Raw genomic sequence first — 18,908 nt, forward strand, 5'->3', positions numbered from 1 at the left:
AGCAATATATACATATGATAAAATAAGGAAAACCCCAAAGGAAACCCAAAGGGACACAAATACATAAAACCTATTCTCCAAAATCTCCCATAAGAGGAGTCATCACAGTTTGTATTATTTAATGGAGATAAAAGTATCTAAGCAAAACATATAAACTAAACAGAATCCCCAAGAACAAGGAATCTTCGCAAATCTAGAAGTCTCCAGCAGGCCTCAGCGAGAAACCTCACGTCCTGTATCTGAAAACCACAAAATCCGCATGGGTGAGAACTAGAGGTCCCCAGCATGGTAACAGCTTCCGCATATATAATACATAATAATAGAGGAAAGCCAAAGGCAATCCGAGAACTTTCTCCAGATAATTCAAATCTTATAAACAAGCTAAACTATATAAGGGCATCTGACTAAAGATGATTCAGTCTAACTAATACTTCCCTTTCCAATTCCTTCTCACCTCCAACCACCAGCAGGAGTATAATGTAGCAAACACAGTTATATCAGACAAAGAATATACAAACAGGAGCAGTTAAGACATTTAGACAATTAGCAAGTAATATACAGTCAAATAGGCAATCTCAAACAATTCACATAGTATGCATATGATGAATGCCTGTCTCTAGTGGCTGATGATATCATCTTGTCGGTTATAGAGCCAACCCGACAAGTCCTGGTCGCTAACCATTGGACTGTCCCTCTGTTGCGCATCCCCAACTCGAGTTATACTCGTTGTAAACTTGATCATAAACATGATCCATATCCATCACCCTCACTGGTGAATATTTCGGGGGCGAGCTCATCCGGGTCTTTCACAGTGCCCGGCCACACTTACGACATAGGGTCAACAGAGTCTCGAGCCTCCACTTGGAGCACGTGGTGGCTAGCCACTGCTTCCTCCCAGGGATCTCGTGTCTCTGATAGTGGAAGTGCAAATCTCAATTATCAATAATTCAGCATACACATGCATGAATTCTCATCCATGGATCAACATCCATATCAGCCATCCGGCTCACGGTTCAGTCCAGAACCAGCCAATATTCATATCATAAACAGCCTTTCCGGCTCACGGTTAAATTCATAACCAGCCATCCGGCTCACGGTTAAATCCATAACCAGCCGTTTCATTAACAATTACAGCCTTTCGGCCCATGGTATAACAAGCACTTCCACCACCATCCTCTGCATCTCACATAATCATCTTGATCCTCATTGATCATTCATTTTTCCCTTGCTTCACTCGTAAGTTACCTCATTCACTAGCCCCTTTTTAATAGCTAGGCATGTCATAATGATTTAAGACATAAATGGTGAGATCGGAGGCTTAGAAGTATGAGATTTGGCTTTTAAAACTCAAAAATCAACTTTGGGATGAAAAGAGGGCCACGCGTACGCACACTCCACGCGCATGCGTGGATGGCCTCGAAAACTCATCGACGCGCAAGCGTCACGCACGCTAACGCGTGGATTAAAAATTTGCCAATCGACGCGCACGCGTCAACCACGCGTACGCGCGGGTGTTCTCGTGCCCCAGGCACAACACTGGCACAGTTCTGGCATAACTCTCTGGAAAATGGCTGGCATTGGGTGCAGCACAATCAGCGCGCCCGCGCACATCACGCGCACGCGTAGATGGCGCTTTCTGGAAGATCGGCGCGTACGCGCCAGGTGCGCCCACGCGCAAGGGGTCATTCTGCTAAAAATTTTCTAAGTTAAAAGCTGCATAATTCACAGATTTAAACCCCAATCTTCCAACGGACATAACTTTCTCATTTTAAATCGTTTTTCACCCGTTCTTCGAACGGCATGGACATCCCGAATCCAATTTCATTTCTAAACAGATTTGGTACAAAACAGAGATTCGTAGTTCAAGTTATGTTCCACCAAAGTATGCCCAAAAACCATATTTTCATATAAAACCACCAAGTGCCATTTTCAAAACAAGCCATTTCCAACTCTTTTCAAAATCAATCAAAACATGCCAATTTCATCCCTTTTCTTTGAAATCAATCAAAATATATCAAATTCAACATCAAGCCTCCTCAACTCACACATTGACATATTACCACGATTTACAAAATCACTATCTCATCATTTTAACCCACTTCACCCAAGTGGCTCAAACTCAAACGTATTGACATATCATATACTATTCCTCATGCCAATTCTCAACAACACCGATTCCAATAAATCATTATTGTACACAACCAACATCATATTCACCATCAACATGGTTCAACCCACAATTCAACCATAACCAATCATCAAGCATATATCACAACATGCATATTTCTCATACATCATACCACCAAGGCATCAAGTATCATCATCACATATATGACCACATCATATATCTCAATCATTCAACAACATCAACAATTCAATGCCTATCTTAGGGCCTCTAGCCTAAGTATCTCCTACCACATTACATATTAGATACGAGAAACCGAAACCATTCCTTAGCCGATTTCCCAAGCTCAACCGGAGCACTTCCAAATCACTTATTCACAAGCTCTCAAGGTCTCAACACCTCCAAGAATAGATTTTTTACCACCAAACCCTTTTCAAGCTTTTCAAAATCACCAATCAAGCTCCAATATCCACACATACACAACCTAAGCCACAACCATCATACCCATACACAACATCTCAAAACCCAAACTTCATAAAACAACAAATTACACTAGGGTTGAGAATCTTACCACACCCAAGGTCCAAGGAGACAAGATTAACCTTCTCCTTCAAGAGAGTTGGGTCCTATAACATCAGAGAGCCCAAAATCTCAACATTTTTTCTCATAAAACTCGAAAACAAGGCTGGAATTTCGAAGAGCAAAACGTGGCTTACCTCAAGATTAATTGTATGGGTTTTATAGAGCTCTCCGCGGTGAACGCGTGGCCGCAAACGGTGCGGCAATCGGAGCTCTAGATCAAAAGTTATGGTGGTTTGAAGATCAAGTAAGAGAAAGAACTTGAGAGAGTGTTCTTCCTCCCCTCTCTTCAATTTTCAGCGTGAAATGAGTGTTGTGAGGAGAGAGAGTGCTGAAAACTAGGGTTTTGGTTTAGTTATGTTGGGCCAAGGGCCCACTTTGGGTTCGGTTGGCCCGGTTTGGCCCGTTCGGTCCAATCTTGGTCTGAATTCCATAAAATTGATACCGAAATTCTCGTCTCAATCTCCTCTATCACATTTAGCCATAAAAATCACATTTTAGGCTTTCTAGAATAAATTCTCATTTATGGGTTAATTAGCCGTTAATTAACCGGGTTTTACATTTGGACCATTTTCACTGAGAGGACGGGAGGTAGCCATTGACAGCGGTAAAACCCAACATACAGCTTGCCATAAAAAGAAGTAAGAATGATTGGATGAAAGCAGTAGGAAAGCAGAGATTCAGAAGAAACATAGCATCTCCACACACTTATCTGAAATTCCCACCAATGAATTACATAAGTATCTCTATCTTTATATTATGCTTTATTTATCTTTATTTTCAAAAACCATTATAACCATTTGAATCCGTCTAACTGAGATTTACAAGATGACCATAGCTTGCTTCATACCAATAATCTGCGTGGGATCGACCCTTACTCACGTAAGGTATTACTTGGACGACCCAGTGCACTTGTTGGTTAGATGTGCGAAGTTGTGACAAAGTGTGATTCACGTTTGAGAGCTCCAAGTCTATTGGCGCCATTGTTGATGATCACAATTTCGTGCACCAAGTTTTTGGCGCCGTTGCCGGGGATTGTTTGAGTTTGGACAACTGACGGTTCATCTTATTGCTCAGATTAGATAATTTTCTTTTCAAAAAGTTTTCAAAAATCTTTCAAAAATTTTTTATATGTTTTCGTTTTTCTAAAAATAATTTTTGAAAAAAAATAAATACAAAAAATAATAAAATCATAAAAATCAAAAAATATATTTTATGTTTCTTGTTTGAGTCTTGAGTCAATTTTTAAATTTGGTGTCAATTGCATGTTTTTAAAATTTATGCATTTTTTTTTCGAAAAATTCATGCATGTTGTTCTTCATGATCTTCAAGTTGTTCCTGATAAGTCATCTTGTTTGATCTTAAAATTTTCTTGTTTTGTGTTTTTTGTTGTTTTTCATATGCATTTTTGAATTCTTAGTGTCTAAATGTTAAAAATTTCGAAGTTTGGTGTCTTGCATGTTTTTTTTCTTAAAAATTTTTCAAAAATAAGTCTTGATGTTCATCTTGATCTTCAAAGTGTTCTTGGTGTTCATCTTGACATTCATAGTGTTCTTGCATGCATCATTGGTTTTGATCCAAAATTTTCATGTTTTGGGTCATATTTGTGTTTTTCTCTCTCATCATTAAAAATTCAAAAAAATCAAAAAAATATATTTTCCTTGTTTTACTCATAAAATTCGAAATCTTTGGGTTGACTTAGTCAAAAAATTTTAAAATAAGTTGTTTCTTGTTAGTCAAGTCAAGATTTCAATTTAAAAAAAAAATCTTATCTTTTCAAAACTTTTTCAAAAATCAAATCTTTTTCTTTTTTATAATTTTCGAAAATTTTTAAAATTTATTTTCAAAATCTTTTTCTTATCTTTATTTCATGATTTTCGAAAACTTTACTAACAATTAATATGATTGATTCAAAAATTTGAATTTTGTTACTTTCTTGTTAAAAAAGGTTCAATCTTTAAATTCTAGATTCATATCTTTTAGTTTCTTGTTAGTCAAGTAATCAATTTTAATTTTAAAAATCAAATTTTTTCCAAAATATCTTTCTCAAATCATATCTTTTTCAAAATCAATTTTCAAATCTTTTTCAACTAACTAATTGACTTTTTGTTTGTTTCTTATCTTTTTCAAAACCACCTAACTACTTCCCTCTCTCTAATTTTCAAAAATTATCTACCTCTTTTTCAAAATTCTTTTAATTAACTAATTGTTTCAAATTTTAATTTTAATTTTATTTCTTTTCTTAATTTTTGAAAATCACTAACTTTTTTCAAAAATAATTTTCGAACACTCTTCTCTCTCATCTCTTTCTATTTATTTATTCATTTACTAACACTTCTCCTCATCTCAAAATTCAAACCCTCTCTTCTCCTCTGTGTTTGAATTTTTCTCTTCTCATTCTTATTCTTCTTTTCTTCTACTCACATAAAGGAATCTCTATACTGTGACATAGCGGATTTTTCTTCTTTTTTGTTCTTTTCTTTTTCATATGAGCAGGAGCAAGGACAAGGACATTCTTGTTGAAGCAGATCCTGAACTTGAAAGGACTCTGAAGAAAAAGCTAAGAGAAGCTAAAGCACAACAATCCAGAGAAAACCTTACAGAGAATCTCGAAAAAGAGAGAGATATGGCCGAACCCAATAACAATGGTGGAGGCGCAAGGAGGATGCTTGGTAATTATACTACATCTACTTCTAACTTTTATGGAAGAAGCATCTCAATCCTGGCCATTGGAGCAAACAATTTTAAGTTGAAGCCTCAACTAGTTGCTCTAATGCAACAGAACTGCAAGTTTCATGGATTTCCATCAGAAGATCCCTATCAGTTTTTAACTGAATTCTTGTAGATCTGTGATACTATTAAGACTAATGGAGTAGATCCTGAAGTCTACAGGCTCATGCTTTTCCCTTTTGCTGTAAGAGACAATGCTAGAACATGGTTGGACTCACAACCTAAAGATAGCCTGGACTCTTGGGATAAGCTGGTCACGGCCTTCTTGGCCAAGTTCTTTCCTCCTCAAAAGCTGAGCAAGCTTAGAGTGGATATTTAGACCTTCAAACAAAAAGATGGTGAATCCCTCTATGAAGCTTGAAAAAGATACAAGCAGTTGACCAAAAAGTGTCCTTCTGACATACTTTCAGAGTGGACCATTTTGGATATATTCTATGATGGTCTATCTGAATTCTCTAAGATGTCACTGGACCATTCTGCAGGTGGATCCATTCACCTAAAGAAAATGCCTACAGAAGCTCAAAAACTCATTGACATGGTTGCAAATAACCAATTCATGTACACCTCTGAGAGGAATCATGTGAGTAATGGGACGCCTCAGAAGAGGGAAGTTCTTGAAATTGATACTCTGAATGTCATATTGGCTCAGAACAAAATGTTGACTCAGTAAGTCAACATAATTTCTCAGAGTCTGAATGGATTGCAAAATGCATCCAACAGTATTAAAGAGGCATCTTTTGAAGAAGAAGCTTATGATCCTGAGAACCTTGCAATGGCAGAGGTGAATTACATGGGTGAACCCTATGGGAATACCTATAATTCCTCATGGAGAAATTATCCAAATTTCTCATGGAAGGATCAACAAAAGACTCAACAAGGCTTTAATAATGGTGGAAGAAACAGGCTTAGCAATAGCAAGCCTTTTCCATCATCTTCTCAGCAACAGACAGAGAATTCTAAGCAGAGCTCCTCTAGCTTAGCAAACATAGTCTCTGATCTATCTAAGGCCACTTTAGGTTTCATGAGTGAAACAAGATCCTCCATTAGAAATTTGGAGGCACAAGTGGGTCAGCTGAGTAAGAAAATCACTGAAACTCCTCCTAGTACTCTCCCAAGCAATACAGAAGAGAATCCAAAAAGTGAGTGCAAGGCCATTGATATTATCAATATGGCCAAATCCAAAGAGGAAGAGAAGGACGTGAATTCCAATGAGGAAGACCTCATGGGACGTCCTCCAAACAGAAGGGAGTTCCCTATTAAGAACCTAAAGGAATCTGAGGCTCATATAGAGACCATAGAGATTCCATTAAACTTCCTTCTACCATTCATGAGCTCTGAGAACTATTCTTCCTCTGAAGAGGATGAGGATGTAACTGAAGAGCAAGTTGCTCAATATCTAGGAGCCATCATGAAGCTGAATGCCAAGTTGTTTGGTAATGAGACTTGGAAAGGTGAACCTCCCTTGCTCATTAGTGAACTAGATACATGGGTTCAGCAAACTCTACCTCAAAAGAAACAAGATCCTGGTAAATTCTTAATATCCTGTACCATAGGCACAATGACCTTTGAAAAGGCTCTATGTGACCTGGGGTTAGGTATAAATCTTATGCCACTATCTGTAATGGAGAAGCTAGGGATCTTTGAAGTACAAGCTGCAAAAATCTCATTAGAGATGGCAGACAAGTCAATAAAACAAGCTTATGGATTGGTAGAGGACGTGTTGGTAAAGGTTAAAGGCCTTTACATCCCTGCTGATTTCATAATCTTAGACACTGGAAAGGATGAGGATGAATGCATCATCCTTGGAAGACACTTCCTAACCACAGCAGGAGCTGTGATTGATGTTGACAGAGGAGAGTTAGTCCTGCAATTGAATGGGGACTACCTTGTGTTTAAAGCTCAAGGATCTTCCTCTGCAACTATGGAGAGGAAGCATGAAAAGCTTCTCTCAATACAGAGTCAAATAAAGCCCCCACAGTCAAACTCTAAGTTTGGTGTTGGGAGGCCACAACCAAACTCTAAGTTTGGTGTTGAACCCCCATATTCAAACTCTAAGTTTGGTGTTGGAAGGTCCCAACAATGCTCTGAACATCTGTGAAGCTCCATAGGAGCTTACTATCAAGCTAGTGACATTAAAGAAGCGCTTATTAGGAGGCAACTCAATTTTTATTTATCTATATTTCTATCGTTCTTTTATGTTTTATTAGGTTTATGATCATGTGGAGTCACAAAACAATTGCAAAAATTAAAAACAGAATCAAAAATAGCAGAAGAAAAAGCACACCCTGGAGGAAGAGCTTTCTGGCGTTTAAACGCCAGTAAGGAGCATCTGGCTGGCATTTAACGCCAGAACAGAGCATGAAGCTAGTGTTGAATGCCAGAAACAAGTAACAGTCTGGTGTTTAAACGCCAGGATTGCACCCTGAGGAAAGCTGGCGTTAAACGCCAGAAACAAGCACCAAACTGGCGTTTAACGTCAGAAACAAGCATAGAGATGGCGTTTAACGCCAGAAACAAGCAACAATCTGGCGTTAAATGCCAGGATTGCATATAGAGGGCATTTTACACGCCTAAATGGTGCAGGGATGATTAGTCCTTGACACCTCAGGATCTGTGGATCCCACAGGATCACCTCAGGATCTGTGGACCCCACATGATCCCCACCTACCTTCTCCCTCTCTCTCACACCTTTTCATAACACTCTTCCCCAAACATCATTCACCAATCACCTCAATCACTCTTCCCCATCACCTCTTCACCACTCACATACATCTTCTCTTCCCCATAAACCCCACCTACCTTCAAATTCAAAATCTATTTCCCACCCAAACCCACCCTACATGACCGAACCATAAACCCCTCTCCCTCCACTATATAAACCCCTCCATCCTTCTTCATTTTCACACAACACCACCCTCTCTTCTCCCCCTTGGCCGAAACCAAACATCTCTCCTTCTCCTCCACATCTTCTTCTTCTTCTATTCTTTTCTTCTTTTGCTCGAGGGCGAGCAACATTCTAAGTTTGGTGTGGTAAAAGCATAACTTTTTGTTTTTCCATAATCATTTATGGCACCTAAGGCCGGAGAAACCTCTATAAAAAGGAAAGGGAAGACAAAAGCTTCCACTTCTGAGTCATGGGAGATGGAGAGATTCATCTCAAGGGTCCATAGCTCAGTAGTAGAGCATTTGACTGCACATCAAGAGAGCCCACTCATGGACCTCAACAAGAGCATGAGGAATTCCCTCATCAAGAAATCCCTGAGATACCTCAGGGGATACATTTTCCTCCACACAATTATTGGGAGCAACTAAGGATAGGAGCACTAAAATCACTAGGGATCAAGCAACAGAGGCAAGGAAGAAACATAGAGGAGTTGAAAAACACCATTGGTCCTTCAAAGAGAAGGCGCCACCATCACTAAGGTGGACTCATTCCTTAACTTCCTTGTTCTTATCTCTCTATTTTTCGATTTTATGCTTCATGTTTGTCTATGTTTGTGTCTTTATTACATGATCATTAGTGTTTAGTAACTATGTCTTAAGGCTATGAATAATTCCATGAATCCTTCACCTTTCTTAAATGAAAAATGTTTTTAATACAAAAGAACAAGAAGTACATGAGTTTCGAATTAATCCTTGAAATTAGTTTAATTATATTGATGTGGTGACAATACTTTTTATTTTCTGAATGAATACTTGAACAGTGCATATTTTTTATCTTGTTGTTTATGAATGTTAAAATTGTTGGCTCTTGAAAGAATGATGAAAAAGAGAAATGTTATTGATAATCTGAAAAATCATGAAATTGATTCTTGAAGCAAGAAAAAGCAGTGAAAAAGAAAAAGCTTGCGAAAAAAAAGCAAAGAAAAAGAAAAAGCAAGCAGAAAAAGCCAATAGCCCTTAAAACCAAAAGGAAAGGGTAAAAAGGATCCAAGGCTTTGAGCATCAATGGATAGGAGGGTCCAAGGAAATAAAATCCAGGCCTAAACGGCTAAATCAAGCTATCCCTAACCATGTGCTTGTGGCATGCATGTCCAAGTAAAAAGCTTGAGACTGAGTGGTTAAAGTCGTGATCCAAAGCAAAAAAAGTGTGCTTAAGAGCTCTGGACACCTTTAACTGGGGACTTTAGCAAAGCTGAGTCACAATTTGAAAAGGTTTACCCAGTCATGTGTCTGTGGCATTTATGTATCCGGTAGTAATACTGGAAAACAAAGTGCTTAGGGCCAAGGCCAAGACTTATAAAAGTAGTTGTGTTCAAGAATCAACACACTTAACTAGGAGAATTAATAACACTATCTGAACTCTGAGTTCCTATAGATGCCAATCATTCTAAACTTCAAAGGATAAAGTGAGATACCAAAACTGTTCAGAAGCAAAAAGCTACAAGTCCCGCTCATCTGATTAGTACTAATATTCATTGATATTTTGGGATTTATAGTATATTCTCTTCTTTTTATCCTATTTGATTTTCAGTTGCTTGGAGACAAGCAACAATTTAAGTTTGGTGTTGCGATGAGCGGATAATTTATACGCTTTTTGGCATTATTTTTAGGTAGTTTTTAGTATGATCTAGCTACTTTTAGGGATGTTTTCATTAGTTTTTATGCAAAATTCACATTTCTGGACTTTACTATGAGTTTGTGTGTTTTTCTATGATTTCAGGTATTTTCTGGCTGAAATTAAGGGACCTGAGCAAAAATCTTATTCAGGCTGAAAAAGGACCGCTGATGCTGTTGGATTCTGACCGTCCTGCACTCGAAATGGATTTTCTGGAGCTACAGAACTCCAAATGGCGCGCTCTCAACTGCGTTGGAAAGTAGACATCCAGGGCTTTCCAGAAATATATAATGATCCATACTTTGTTCGAGTATAAATGACGCAAACTGGCGTTCAACGCCAGTTTCATGTTGCATTTTGGAGTAAAACGCCAGAAACACGTCACAAACCAGAGTTAAACGCCAAAAACACGTTACAATTTGGCGTTTAAACCCAAGAGAAGCCTCTGCACGTGTAAAGCTCAAGTTCAGCCCAAGCACACACCAAAGTGGGCCCTGGAAGTGGATTTCTGCAGTTAGACTTATTTCTGTAAACCTTAGTAGCTAGTCTAGTATAAATAGGACTTTTTACTATTGTATTTTCATTTTTGGATTATCTTTTGATTAATCTCTTGATCACGTTTAGGGGCTGGCCATTTGGCCATGCCTGGGCCATCACTTATGTATTTTCAACGGTGGAGTTTCTACACACCATAGATTAAGGTGTGGAGCTCTGCTGTACCTCGAGTGTTAATGCAATTACTATTATTCTTCTATTCAATTCATGCTTATTCTTATTCTAAGATATTCGCTGCACTTCAACATGATGAATGTGATGATCCGTGACACTCATCATCATTCTCACCTATGAACGGGTGACTGACAACCACTTTCGTTCTACCTTAGATCGAACGTGTATCTCTTGGATTCTTTAATCAAAATCTTTGTGGTATAAGCTAGAATCCATTGGCAGCATTCTTGAGAATCCGGAAAGTCTAAACCTTGTCTGTGGTATTCCGAGTAGGATTCAAGGATTGAATGACTGTGACGAGCTTCAAACTCACGAGTGTTGGGCGTAGTGACAGATGCAAAAGGATCAATGGATCCTATTCCGACATGATCGAGAACCGACAGATGATTAGCCGTGCTGTGACAGAGCATTTGGACCATTTTCACTGAGAGGACGGGAGGTAGCCATTGACAACGGTGAAACCCAACATACAACTTGCCATAGAAAGAAGTAAGAATGATTGGATGAAAGCAGTAGGAAAGCAAAGATTCAGAAGGTATACAGCATCTCCACACACTTATCTGAAATTCCCACCAATGAATTACATAAGTATCTCTATCTTTATTTTATGCTTTATTTATCTTTATTTTCGAAAACTATTATAACCATTTGAATCCGCCTAACTGAGATTTACAAGATGACCATAGCTTGCTTCATACCAACAATCTGCGTAGGATCGACCCTTACTCACGTAAGGTATTACTTGGATGACCCAGTGCACTTGCTGGTTAGTTGTGCGAAATTGTGACAACGTGTGATTCACGTTTGAGAGCTCCAAGTCTATTGGCGCCATTGTTGATGATCACAATTTCGTGCACCAAGTAGCCGTTGCAAAACTAGTCGTTTTAAACTTAGACAAGAAAAAACTAGCCGTTAAGTAGCCGTTGCAAGACTAACCGTTGAGAGGTAGCTACTTGCTGCGGACACACTTATAAATATCAACTATAATGATTCAGCAACTCTATTTCAACTCTTGTTTCTCTCTTCAAAAGAATATTAAAAAATACATCTCAAGATATATATGGCTAGAAATTTTGATGATATATTTAATGAGGCTTTGATTGATAAAAGAAGACAGCAAATAACACTCTTATAGATAATTGGATCGATGAGTGTTTATTCGATGATTCAAAACAAGAAGATATCGATAGAAGCTCTATTCCAACTCCTCGTAGATGGATCAACAGAGATTGAAAAGCATGACATGATCGCCTTTTCCAAGATTACTTTACAGATGAGCTGGTGTATAATGCTGACATTTTTCGATGGAGATTTCGAATGAGAAGACATGTGTTCCTTCGGATAGTAGACGCTCTCTCAAATATCTATTCGTATTTCCAACAGAGGGTCGATGCAATTGGAAAAAGAGGCTTGTCATCACTCCAAAAATGCACTGCTGCGATATGAATGTTACCATATGGCGTAGCAGCTGATGTTGTTGACGATTATGTGCGCATAGGCGAGAGCACTACAATTGAATGCTTGGAAAAATTTGTTGAAGGTGTCATTTCGGTGTTCGAGGATGAATACTTACGAAATCCAAATCCAAATTATGGATGATGCATGCTACAAATGGCAGAAGGTCATGGCTTTCCTAGCATGTTAGGTAGCATTGACTGCATGCATTGGCAATGGAAAAATTGTTTGAAAGCATGGAAAGGTATGTACGTGAGTGGTGATTGAGGGGTTGCAACCATAGTACTTGAGGTTGTACTATCTTCAGACCTTTGGATATGGCATGCGTTCTTTGGAGTTTCTGGTTCAAATAACGATATCAATGTGTTAGACCAATCTCCAGTGTTCGATAATATTCTAAATGACCGTGCTCCAGAGATAAATTATACGATTAATGGTAATAATTATACTATGGGATACTATTTAGCAGATGATATTTATTCTGAATGGGCCAAATTTATCAAATCAATCTCAAAGCCACAAGGAGAGAAACGCAAGTTATTTGCACAATACCAAGGGCAAAGAAAAGATGTGGAGCGAACATTAGGAGTGTTGCAAGCACGCTTTGCAATTATACGTGATCCAGATCGCTTTTGGGAAAAGAAGAAGATTGCAAACATAATAAGAGTTTGTATTATATTGCATAATATGATTGTTGAGGATGAAAGAGACACTTGTGTAGAAAATTTTGCTCAAGACTTAGAGTATGACAATGTCGAAAAAGGCTTATCACAACCTCAGCTGGGGGAGAAAGATTTTGCACCATACCATCAATTTCTCCAAAGAAATGCCCAACTTCGGAATAGGTGTAACACCCTACCATACAGAGACTTATGCTTAAGTCATAATTCAGAGATGGCAAGGTATTACGACCTCTAAAATAAAAATTTAGTACGTATAGTAGTATGAATGATTGGTTATAATTAGGAGCCTTTGTAGAAAAAGGGGTAAACAAAAATCGCAACTCAAAAGCGCAACACTCCGATCGGTAACGTAACGAACAAGGATAACTAACGCGAGATTATATATGCACAAAGGAGTGTCAAAAACAGGAATATCAAGACTCAAAATCCGGCTGCGAAGATAACCGGTCCGAGCATAGCAATATATACATATGATAAAATAAGGAAAACCCCAAAGGAAACCCAAAGGGACACAAATACATAAAACCTATTCTCCAAAAATCTCCCATAAGAGGAGTCATCACAGTATGTATTATTTAATGGAGATAAAAGTATCTAAGCAAAACATATAAACTAAACAGAGCCCCCAAGAACAAGGAATCTTCGCGAATCTAGAAGTCTCCAGCATGCTTCAGCGGGAAACCTCACGTCCTGCATCTGAAAATCACAAAATCCGCATGGGTGAGAACCAGAGGTCCCCAGCATGGTAACAGCTTCCACATATATAATACATAATAATAGAGGAAAGCCAAAGGCAATCCTAGTACTTCCTCCAGATAATATCAAAGCTTATAAACAAGCTAAACCATATAAGGGCATCTGACTAAAGATTCTTCAATCTAACTAATACTTCCCTTTCCAATTTCTTCAAACCTCCCAACCACCAGCAGGAGTATATTATAGCAAACACAATTATATCAGACAAAGAATATACAAATAGGAGTAGTTAAGGCATTTAGACAGTTAGCAAGTAATATGCAGTCAAATAGGCAATCTCAAACAATTCACATAGTATGCATATGATGAATGCCTGTCCCTAGTGGCCGATGATATCATCTTGTCGGTTATAGAGCCAACCCGACAAGTCCTGGTCGCTAACCATTGGACTGTCCCTCTGTCGCGCATCCCCAACTCGAGTTATACTCGTTATAAACTTGATCATAAACATGATCCATATCCATCACCCTCACTGGTGAATATTTCGGGGGCGAGCTCATCCGGGTCTTTCACAGTGCCCGGCCACACTTACGACATAGGGTCACCAGAGTATCAAGTCACAACCTGGAGCACGTGGTGGCTAGCCACTGCTACTACCCAGGGAAACTCGTATCTCAGATAGTGGAAGTGCAAATCACAATTATCAATAATTCAGCATAAACATGCATGAATCCTCATCCATGGATCAACATCCATATCAGCCATCCGGCTCACGGTTCAGTCCAGAACCAGCCAATATTCATAGCATACACAGCTATTCCGGCTCACGGTTAAATCCATAACCAGCCATTTCATTAACAATTACAGCCTTTCGGCCCATGGCATAACAAGCACTTCCACCACCATCCTCCGCGTCTCACATAATCATCTTGATCCTCATTGATCATCCATTTTTCCCTTGCTTCACTCACAAGTTACCTCATTCACTAGCCCCTTTTTAATAGCTAGGCATGTCATAATGATTTAAGACATAAATGGTGAGATCGGAGGCTTAGAAGTATGAGATTTGGTTTTTAAAACTCAAAAATCAACTTTGGGATGAAAACAGGGCCACGCCTACGCGCACTCCACGCGCACGCGTGGGTGGCCTCAAAAACTCATCGACGCGCAAGCGTCATGCACGCTAACGCGTGGATTACAAATTTGCCAATCGACGCGCACGCGTCAACCACGCGTACGCGCGGGTGTTCTCGTGCCCCAGGCACAACACTGGCACAGTTTTGGCATAACTCTCTGGAAAATGGCTGGGCATTGGGTGCAGCACAATCGGCGCTCCCGCGCACATCACGCGCACGCGTGGATGGCGCTTTCTGGAAGATCGGCGCGTACGCGCCAGGTGCGCCCACACGCAAGGGATCATTCTGCTAAAAATTTTCTAAGTTAAAAGCTGCAGAATTCACAAATTTAACCCCAATCTTCCAACGGACATAACTTCCTCATTTTAAATCGTTTTTCACCCGTTCTTCGAACGGCATGGACATCCCGGATCCAATTTCATTTCTAAACAGATTTGGCACAAAACAGAGATCCGTAGTCCAAGTTATATCCCACCAAAGTATGCCCAGAAACCATGTTTTTCATAAAAACCACAAAGTGCCATTTTCAAAACAAGCCATTTCCAATTCTTTTCAAAATCAATCAAAACATGCCAATTTCATCCCTTTTCTTTGAAATCAATCAAAATATATCAAATTCAACATCAAGCCTCCTCAACTCACACATTGACACATTACCACAATATACAAAATCACTATCTCATCATTTTAGCCCACTTCACCCAAGTGGCTCAAACTCAAACATATTGACATATCATATACTATTCCTCATGCCAATTCTCAACAACATCACTTCTAATAAACCATCATTGTACATAATCAATATCATGCTCACCATCAACATGGTTCAACCCACAATTCAACCATAACCAATCATCAAGCATATATCACAACATGCATATTTCTCATACATCATACCACCAAGGCATCAATAATCATCATCACATATATGACCACATCATATATCTCAATCATTCAACAACATCCACAATTCAATGCCTATCTTAGGGCCTCTAGCCTAAGTATTTCCTACCACATTACATATTAGATACGGGAAACCGAAACCATACCTTAGCCGATTTTCCCAAGCTCCACCGGAGCACTTCCAAACCACTTATCCACAAGCTCTCAAGGCCTCAACACCTCCAAGAACAGATTTTTCACCACCAAACCCTTTCCAAGCTTTTCAAAGTCACCAATCAAGCTCCAATATACACATATACACAACCTAAGCCACAACCATCATACCCATACACAACATCTCAAAACCCAAACATCATAGAACAACAAAATCACACTAGGGTTGAGAGTCTTACCACACCCAAGGTCCAAGGAGACAAGATTAACCTTCTCCTTCAAGAGAGTTGGGTCCTATAACATCAAAGAACCCAAAATCTCAACATTTTACCCATAAAACTCGAAATTAAGGGCTGGAATTTCAAACAGCAACTCGTGGCTTACCTCAAGATTGATTGTATGGGTTTTGTAGAGCTCTCCGCGGTGAACGCGTGGCCGTAAACGGAGCGGCAATCGGAGCTCTAGATCAGAAGTTATGGTGGTTTGAAGATCAAGTGAGAGAAAGAACTTGAGAGAGTGCTCTTCCTCCCCTCTCTTCAATTTCAGCGTGAGTTTGAGTGTTGTGAGGAGAGAGAGTGCTGAAAACTAGGGTTTTGGTTAAGTTATGTTGGGCCAAGGGCCCACTTTGGGTCCGGTTGGCCCGGTTTGGCCCGTTCGGTCCAATCTTGGTCCAAATTCTATAAAATTGGTACCGAAATTCTCGTCTCAGTCTCCTCTATCACATTTAGCCATAAAAATCACATTTTAGGCTTTCTAGAATAAATTCTCATTTATGGGTTAATTAACTGGGTTTTACAATAGGCAGCAGCATAGACAGTTGAAAATGGACTTGATTGAACACATATGGCAATTTCACAATGCTTGTCGTCAACTATAGAGGTTAACTATGTTTTTCTTTGTATTAAGTAATTTTACAAATTAGTGTAATCCCGAATTATATATTGTATATTATTATTATATATGAATTTTTTTAATATTAATATATTTTAATAGTGAATTATTTTTGAATTTATAAATTTAAATAATATTATTAAAAAAGTAACTACATTAATTTAAATTAATTAATTAAATGAGACTACAACAGGGACTAAAGTTAGTTCCTCTTAATGGAGAAGAGAGATGCTTTGAGTTCCTATTTACTGTTTATGATGCAAGAGCTAATGTGGAGTTACTTTTTATGACAGGTGGGTCATAAATAGAGATTGGGATGAGTTCCCTTCTGAAGATAATCTAAATGAATCTATTTGATAAAACCATTGTTTATTCATTTATTTATTTTTACAATTGTGAATCAGTTTAGTTATTTCACATCTCTTGTTTAATTTTGACATTATATCATTATAAATATTTTTTAAATTATTTTTCTATATAATTAAGCAGGATAATTTTGAAGATATTGATAAAAATTAACTTGTTTATCATGATGGTTTATTGGCAAATATGAAATAATGTAGAGAACTGATAGATGTATGATTGATTAATCTTTTATTAGAAAATACTTATGTAGGATATAATATCTTAGTTTTTCGTAGTTTATTAATAGTAAACTATTAGTGGTCTCATGCATATTTTGATATGAGTATGCTTAATTTAGCGTGAGATGTATGAATATTCAAAATTATGTTCATTCTAATACTTTTAGTTCATTATAATTATATTTTGTTCAAAAATCATTTTTATTATTTAAAGAAATTATTTAGTATTATTATGTATTTTTTTTATTTTATAATATATAACTAATTTAATTAAAAATAAAAAATTATATATGTAATCATATTACTAAATATTAAGTTGTACAAAAAAAACTATTAGAATATATATATATATATATATATGCAGGTTAGTTATGTAGTTAGATGTGGCGGTAGTCCGCACGCATATGCAGTTGCAGAAATGTAAATATGGAAACACTAAAATGAAGAACTGAATAAAAGATTTTATTGAATGTATTGAAAAGGGAGAAGAGGGAAGAAGAGCTGGAGAGCTTACAAGGGGAACTCTCAGAGCGTCTCTCACTAACTTCTCTCTATGTTTTTGTAAAATGAAAAGGGTGCCTTACAATGAAAGCGTGGCCTCCTTTTATAGTTGAGAAAATTACTGTTTCTACAGTGCCGGTTATGTTAACCGGTACTATTGGTACAGTACAAGTTGATACAATTTTGTTTTCTGCAAATTTGGCTTAAGATCTAATCTTCTCCTAAATTGATTCCAAAGCAATCGTCTTCATTTTGATTGTAATCACTTGATGACTCTTCTGAGGGAGTAGGATCATCTTTGTGTTTTTTATCTTCATCGATCATCTGCATGATTTGTTGAAGGTGTCTTGCTAAGGTTTCTTTTGATTGGGGCCCTGCAAGGGCTGCTGCAATTTGGGCTTTCTGGTTGAGGAATACTGATTCTTCATGGTCGAATGGTTTGGTGAACTTGGGGTGCTCTTTGAACCAATTTCGAACTTTTTCTGGATGAGCCATGGCGGCATCAAACTGAGACCACCATTTTACAAAGGCATTCCTTTGAAGCATAGGTAGTGCTTTTGGATGTTCTTGTTTGCCGTACCTGTACTACCATGAGAATACCCAGGCCAGGGAGAAAACAGAGAAAAATTGAAGATCTGCAGGAATGCTTGTTTCCTGTTGGTCAAATTTTTTCGTGAAAATTTTGAACCCCTCATCGGCAGGTGGGGGCAAGATTTCTGGTAGAGGACCAAAGTAATCCCACCATTGGGAGAACCAATTTGGGAATTGATAATTGGTGTTTTTCTTGAAATAGATGAGCCAAGAATGTCTGTTCTGATTATTTTGTAACCAAAATACTCTTGTCCAGGCATCCACATAATCCCAATAAGAATATCCTATCGGGTCATAAGGATTAGAGAATTTTTTTGTATTGTTTGGGTTTTTACCAAATTGATTAGGGGTGAGTACTTTTAGAATTTGAATGGTTGAATGAGTTATGTTGGTGGCATCTTTAGGATCTTTGTAATGCTTTATTGAGACTGAATCTGAATCCACTAGTATGAATTCATAAAACTGTCTGGTTTTGTTCAAGACTGTTGGTCTAAAATGGAATCCTGGTGGAAAGACTTTAGGAATAACTTTAAAAGGTGATTTTTCCCAAAATTCAGGTTCCATTAGAAGGACAGATGAGAACTTGTTTTTTGA

General features: G+C 38.1%; 1 protein-coding gene and 1 non-coding gene across 2 annotated transcripts; one reads left to right on the forward strand and one right to left on the reverse strand.

The window, feature by feature from the left end:
- Positions 1-5,732: 5,732 nt before the first annotated feature.
- On the reverse strand, positions 5,733-5,836 carry LOC130978459 (small nucleolar RNA R71). Its single transcript, XR_009086101.1, has one exon. It is a non-coding gene; the product is annotated as a small nucleolar RNA R71 (small nucleolar RNA).
- Positions 5,837-12,332: 6,496 nt separating this feature from the next.
- Positions 12,333-16,995, forward strand: LOC130975201 (uncharacterized). The gene is made up of 3 exons (XM_057900023.1): positions 12,333-12,420; positions 12,547-13,021; positions 16,932-16,995. Exons 1-3 carry the CDS (start codon positions 12,333-12,335, stop codon positions 16,993-16,995), a joined length of 627 nt encoding a protein of 208 aa, XP_057756006.1.
- The last annotated feature ends 1,913 nt before the right edge of the window (positions 16,996-18,908 follow it).

This window comes from Arachis stenosperma, chromosome 4 (genome assembly GCF_014773155.1).
Source record: "Arachis stenosperma cultivar V10309 chromosome 4, arast.V10309.gnm1.PFL2, whole genome shotgun sequence".
NCBI classification, from domain to species: Eukaryota; Viridiplantae; Streptophyta; class Magnoliopsida; order Fabales; family Fabaceae; genus Arachis; species Arachis stenosperma.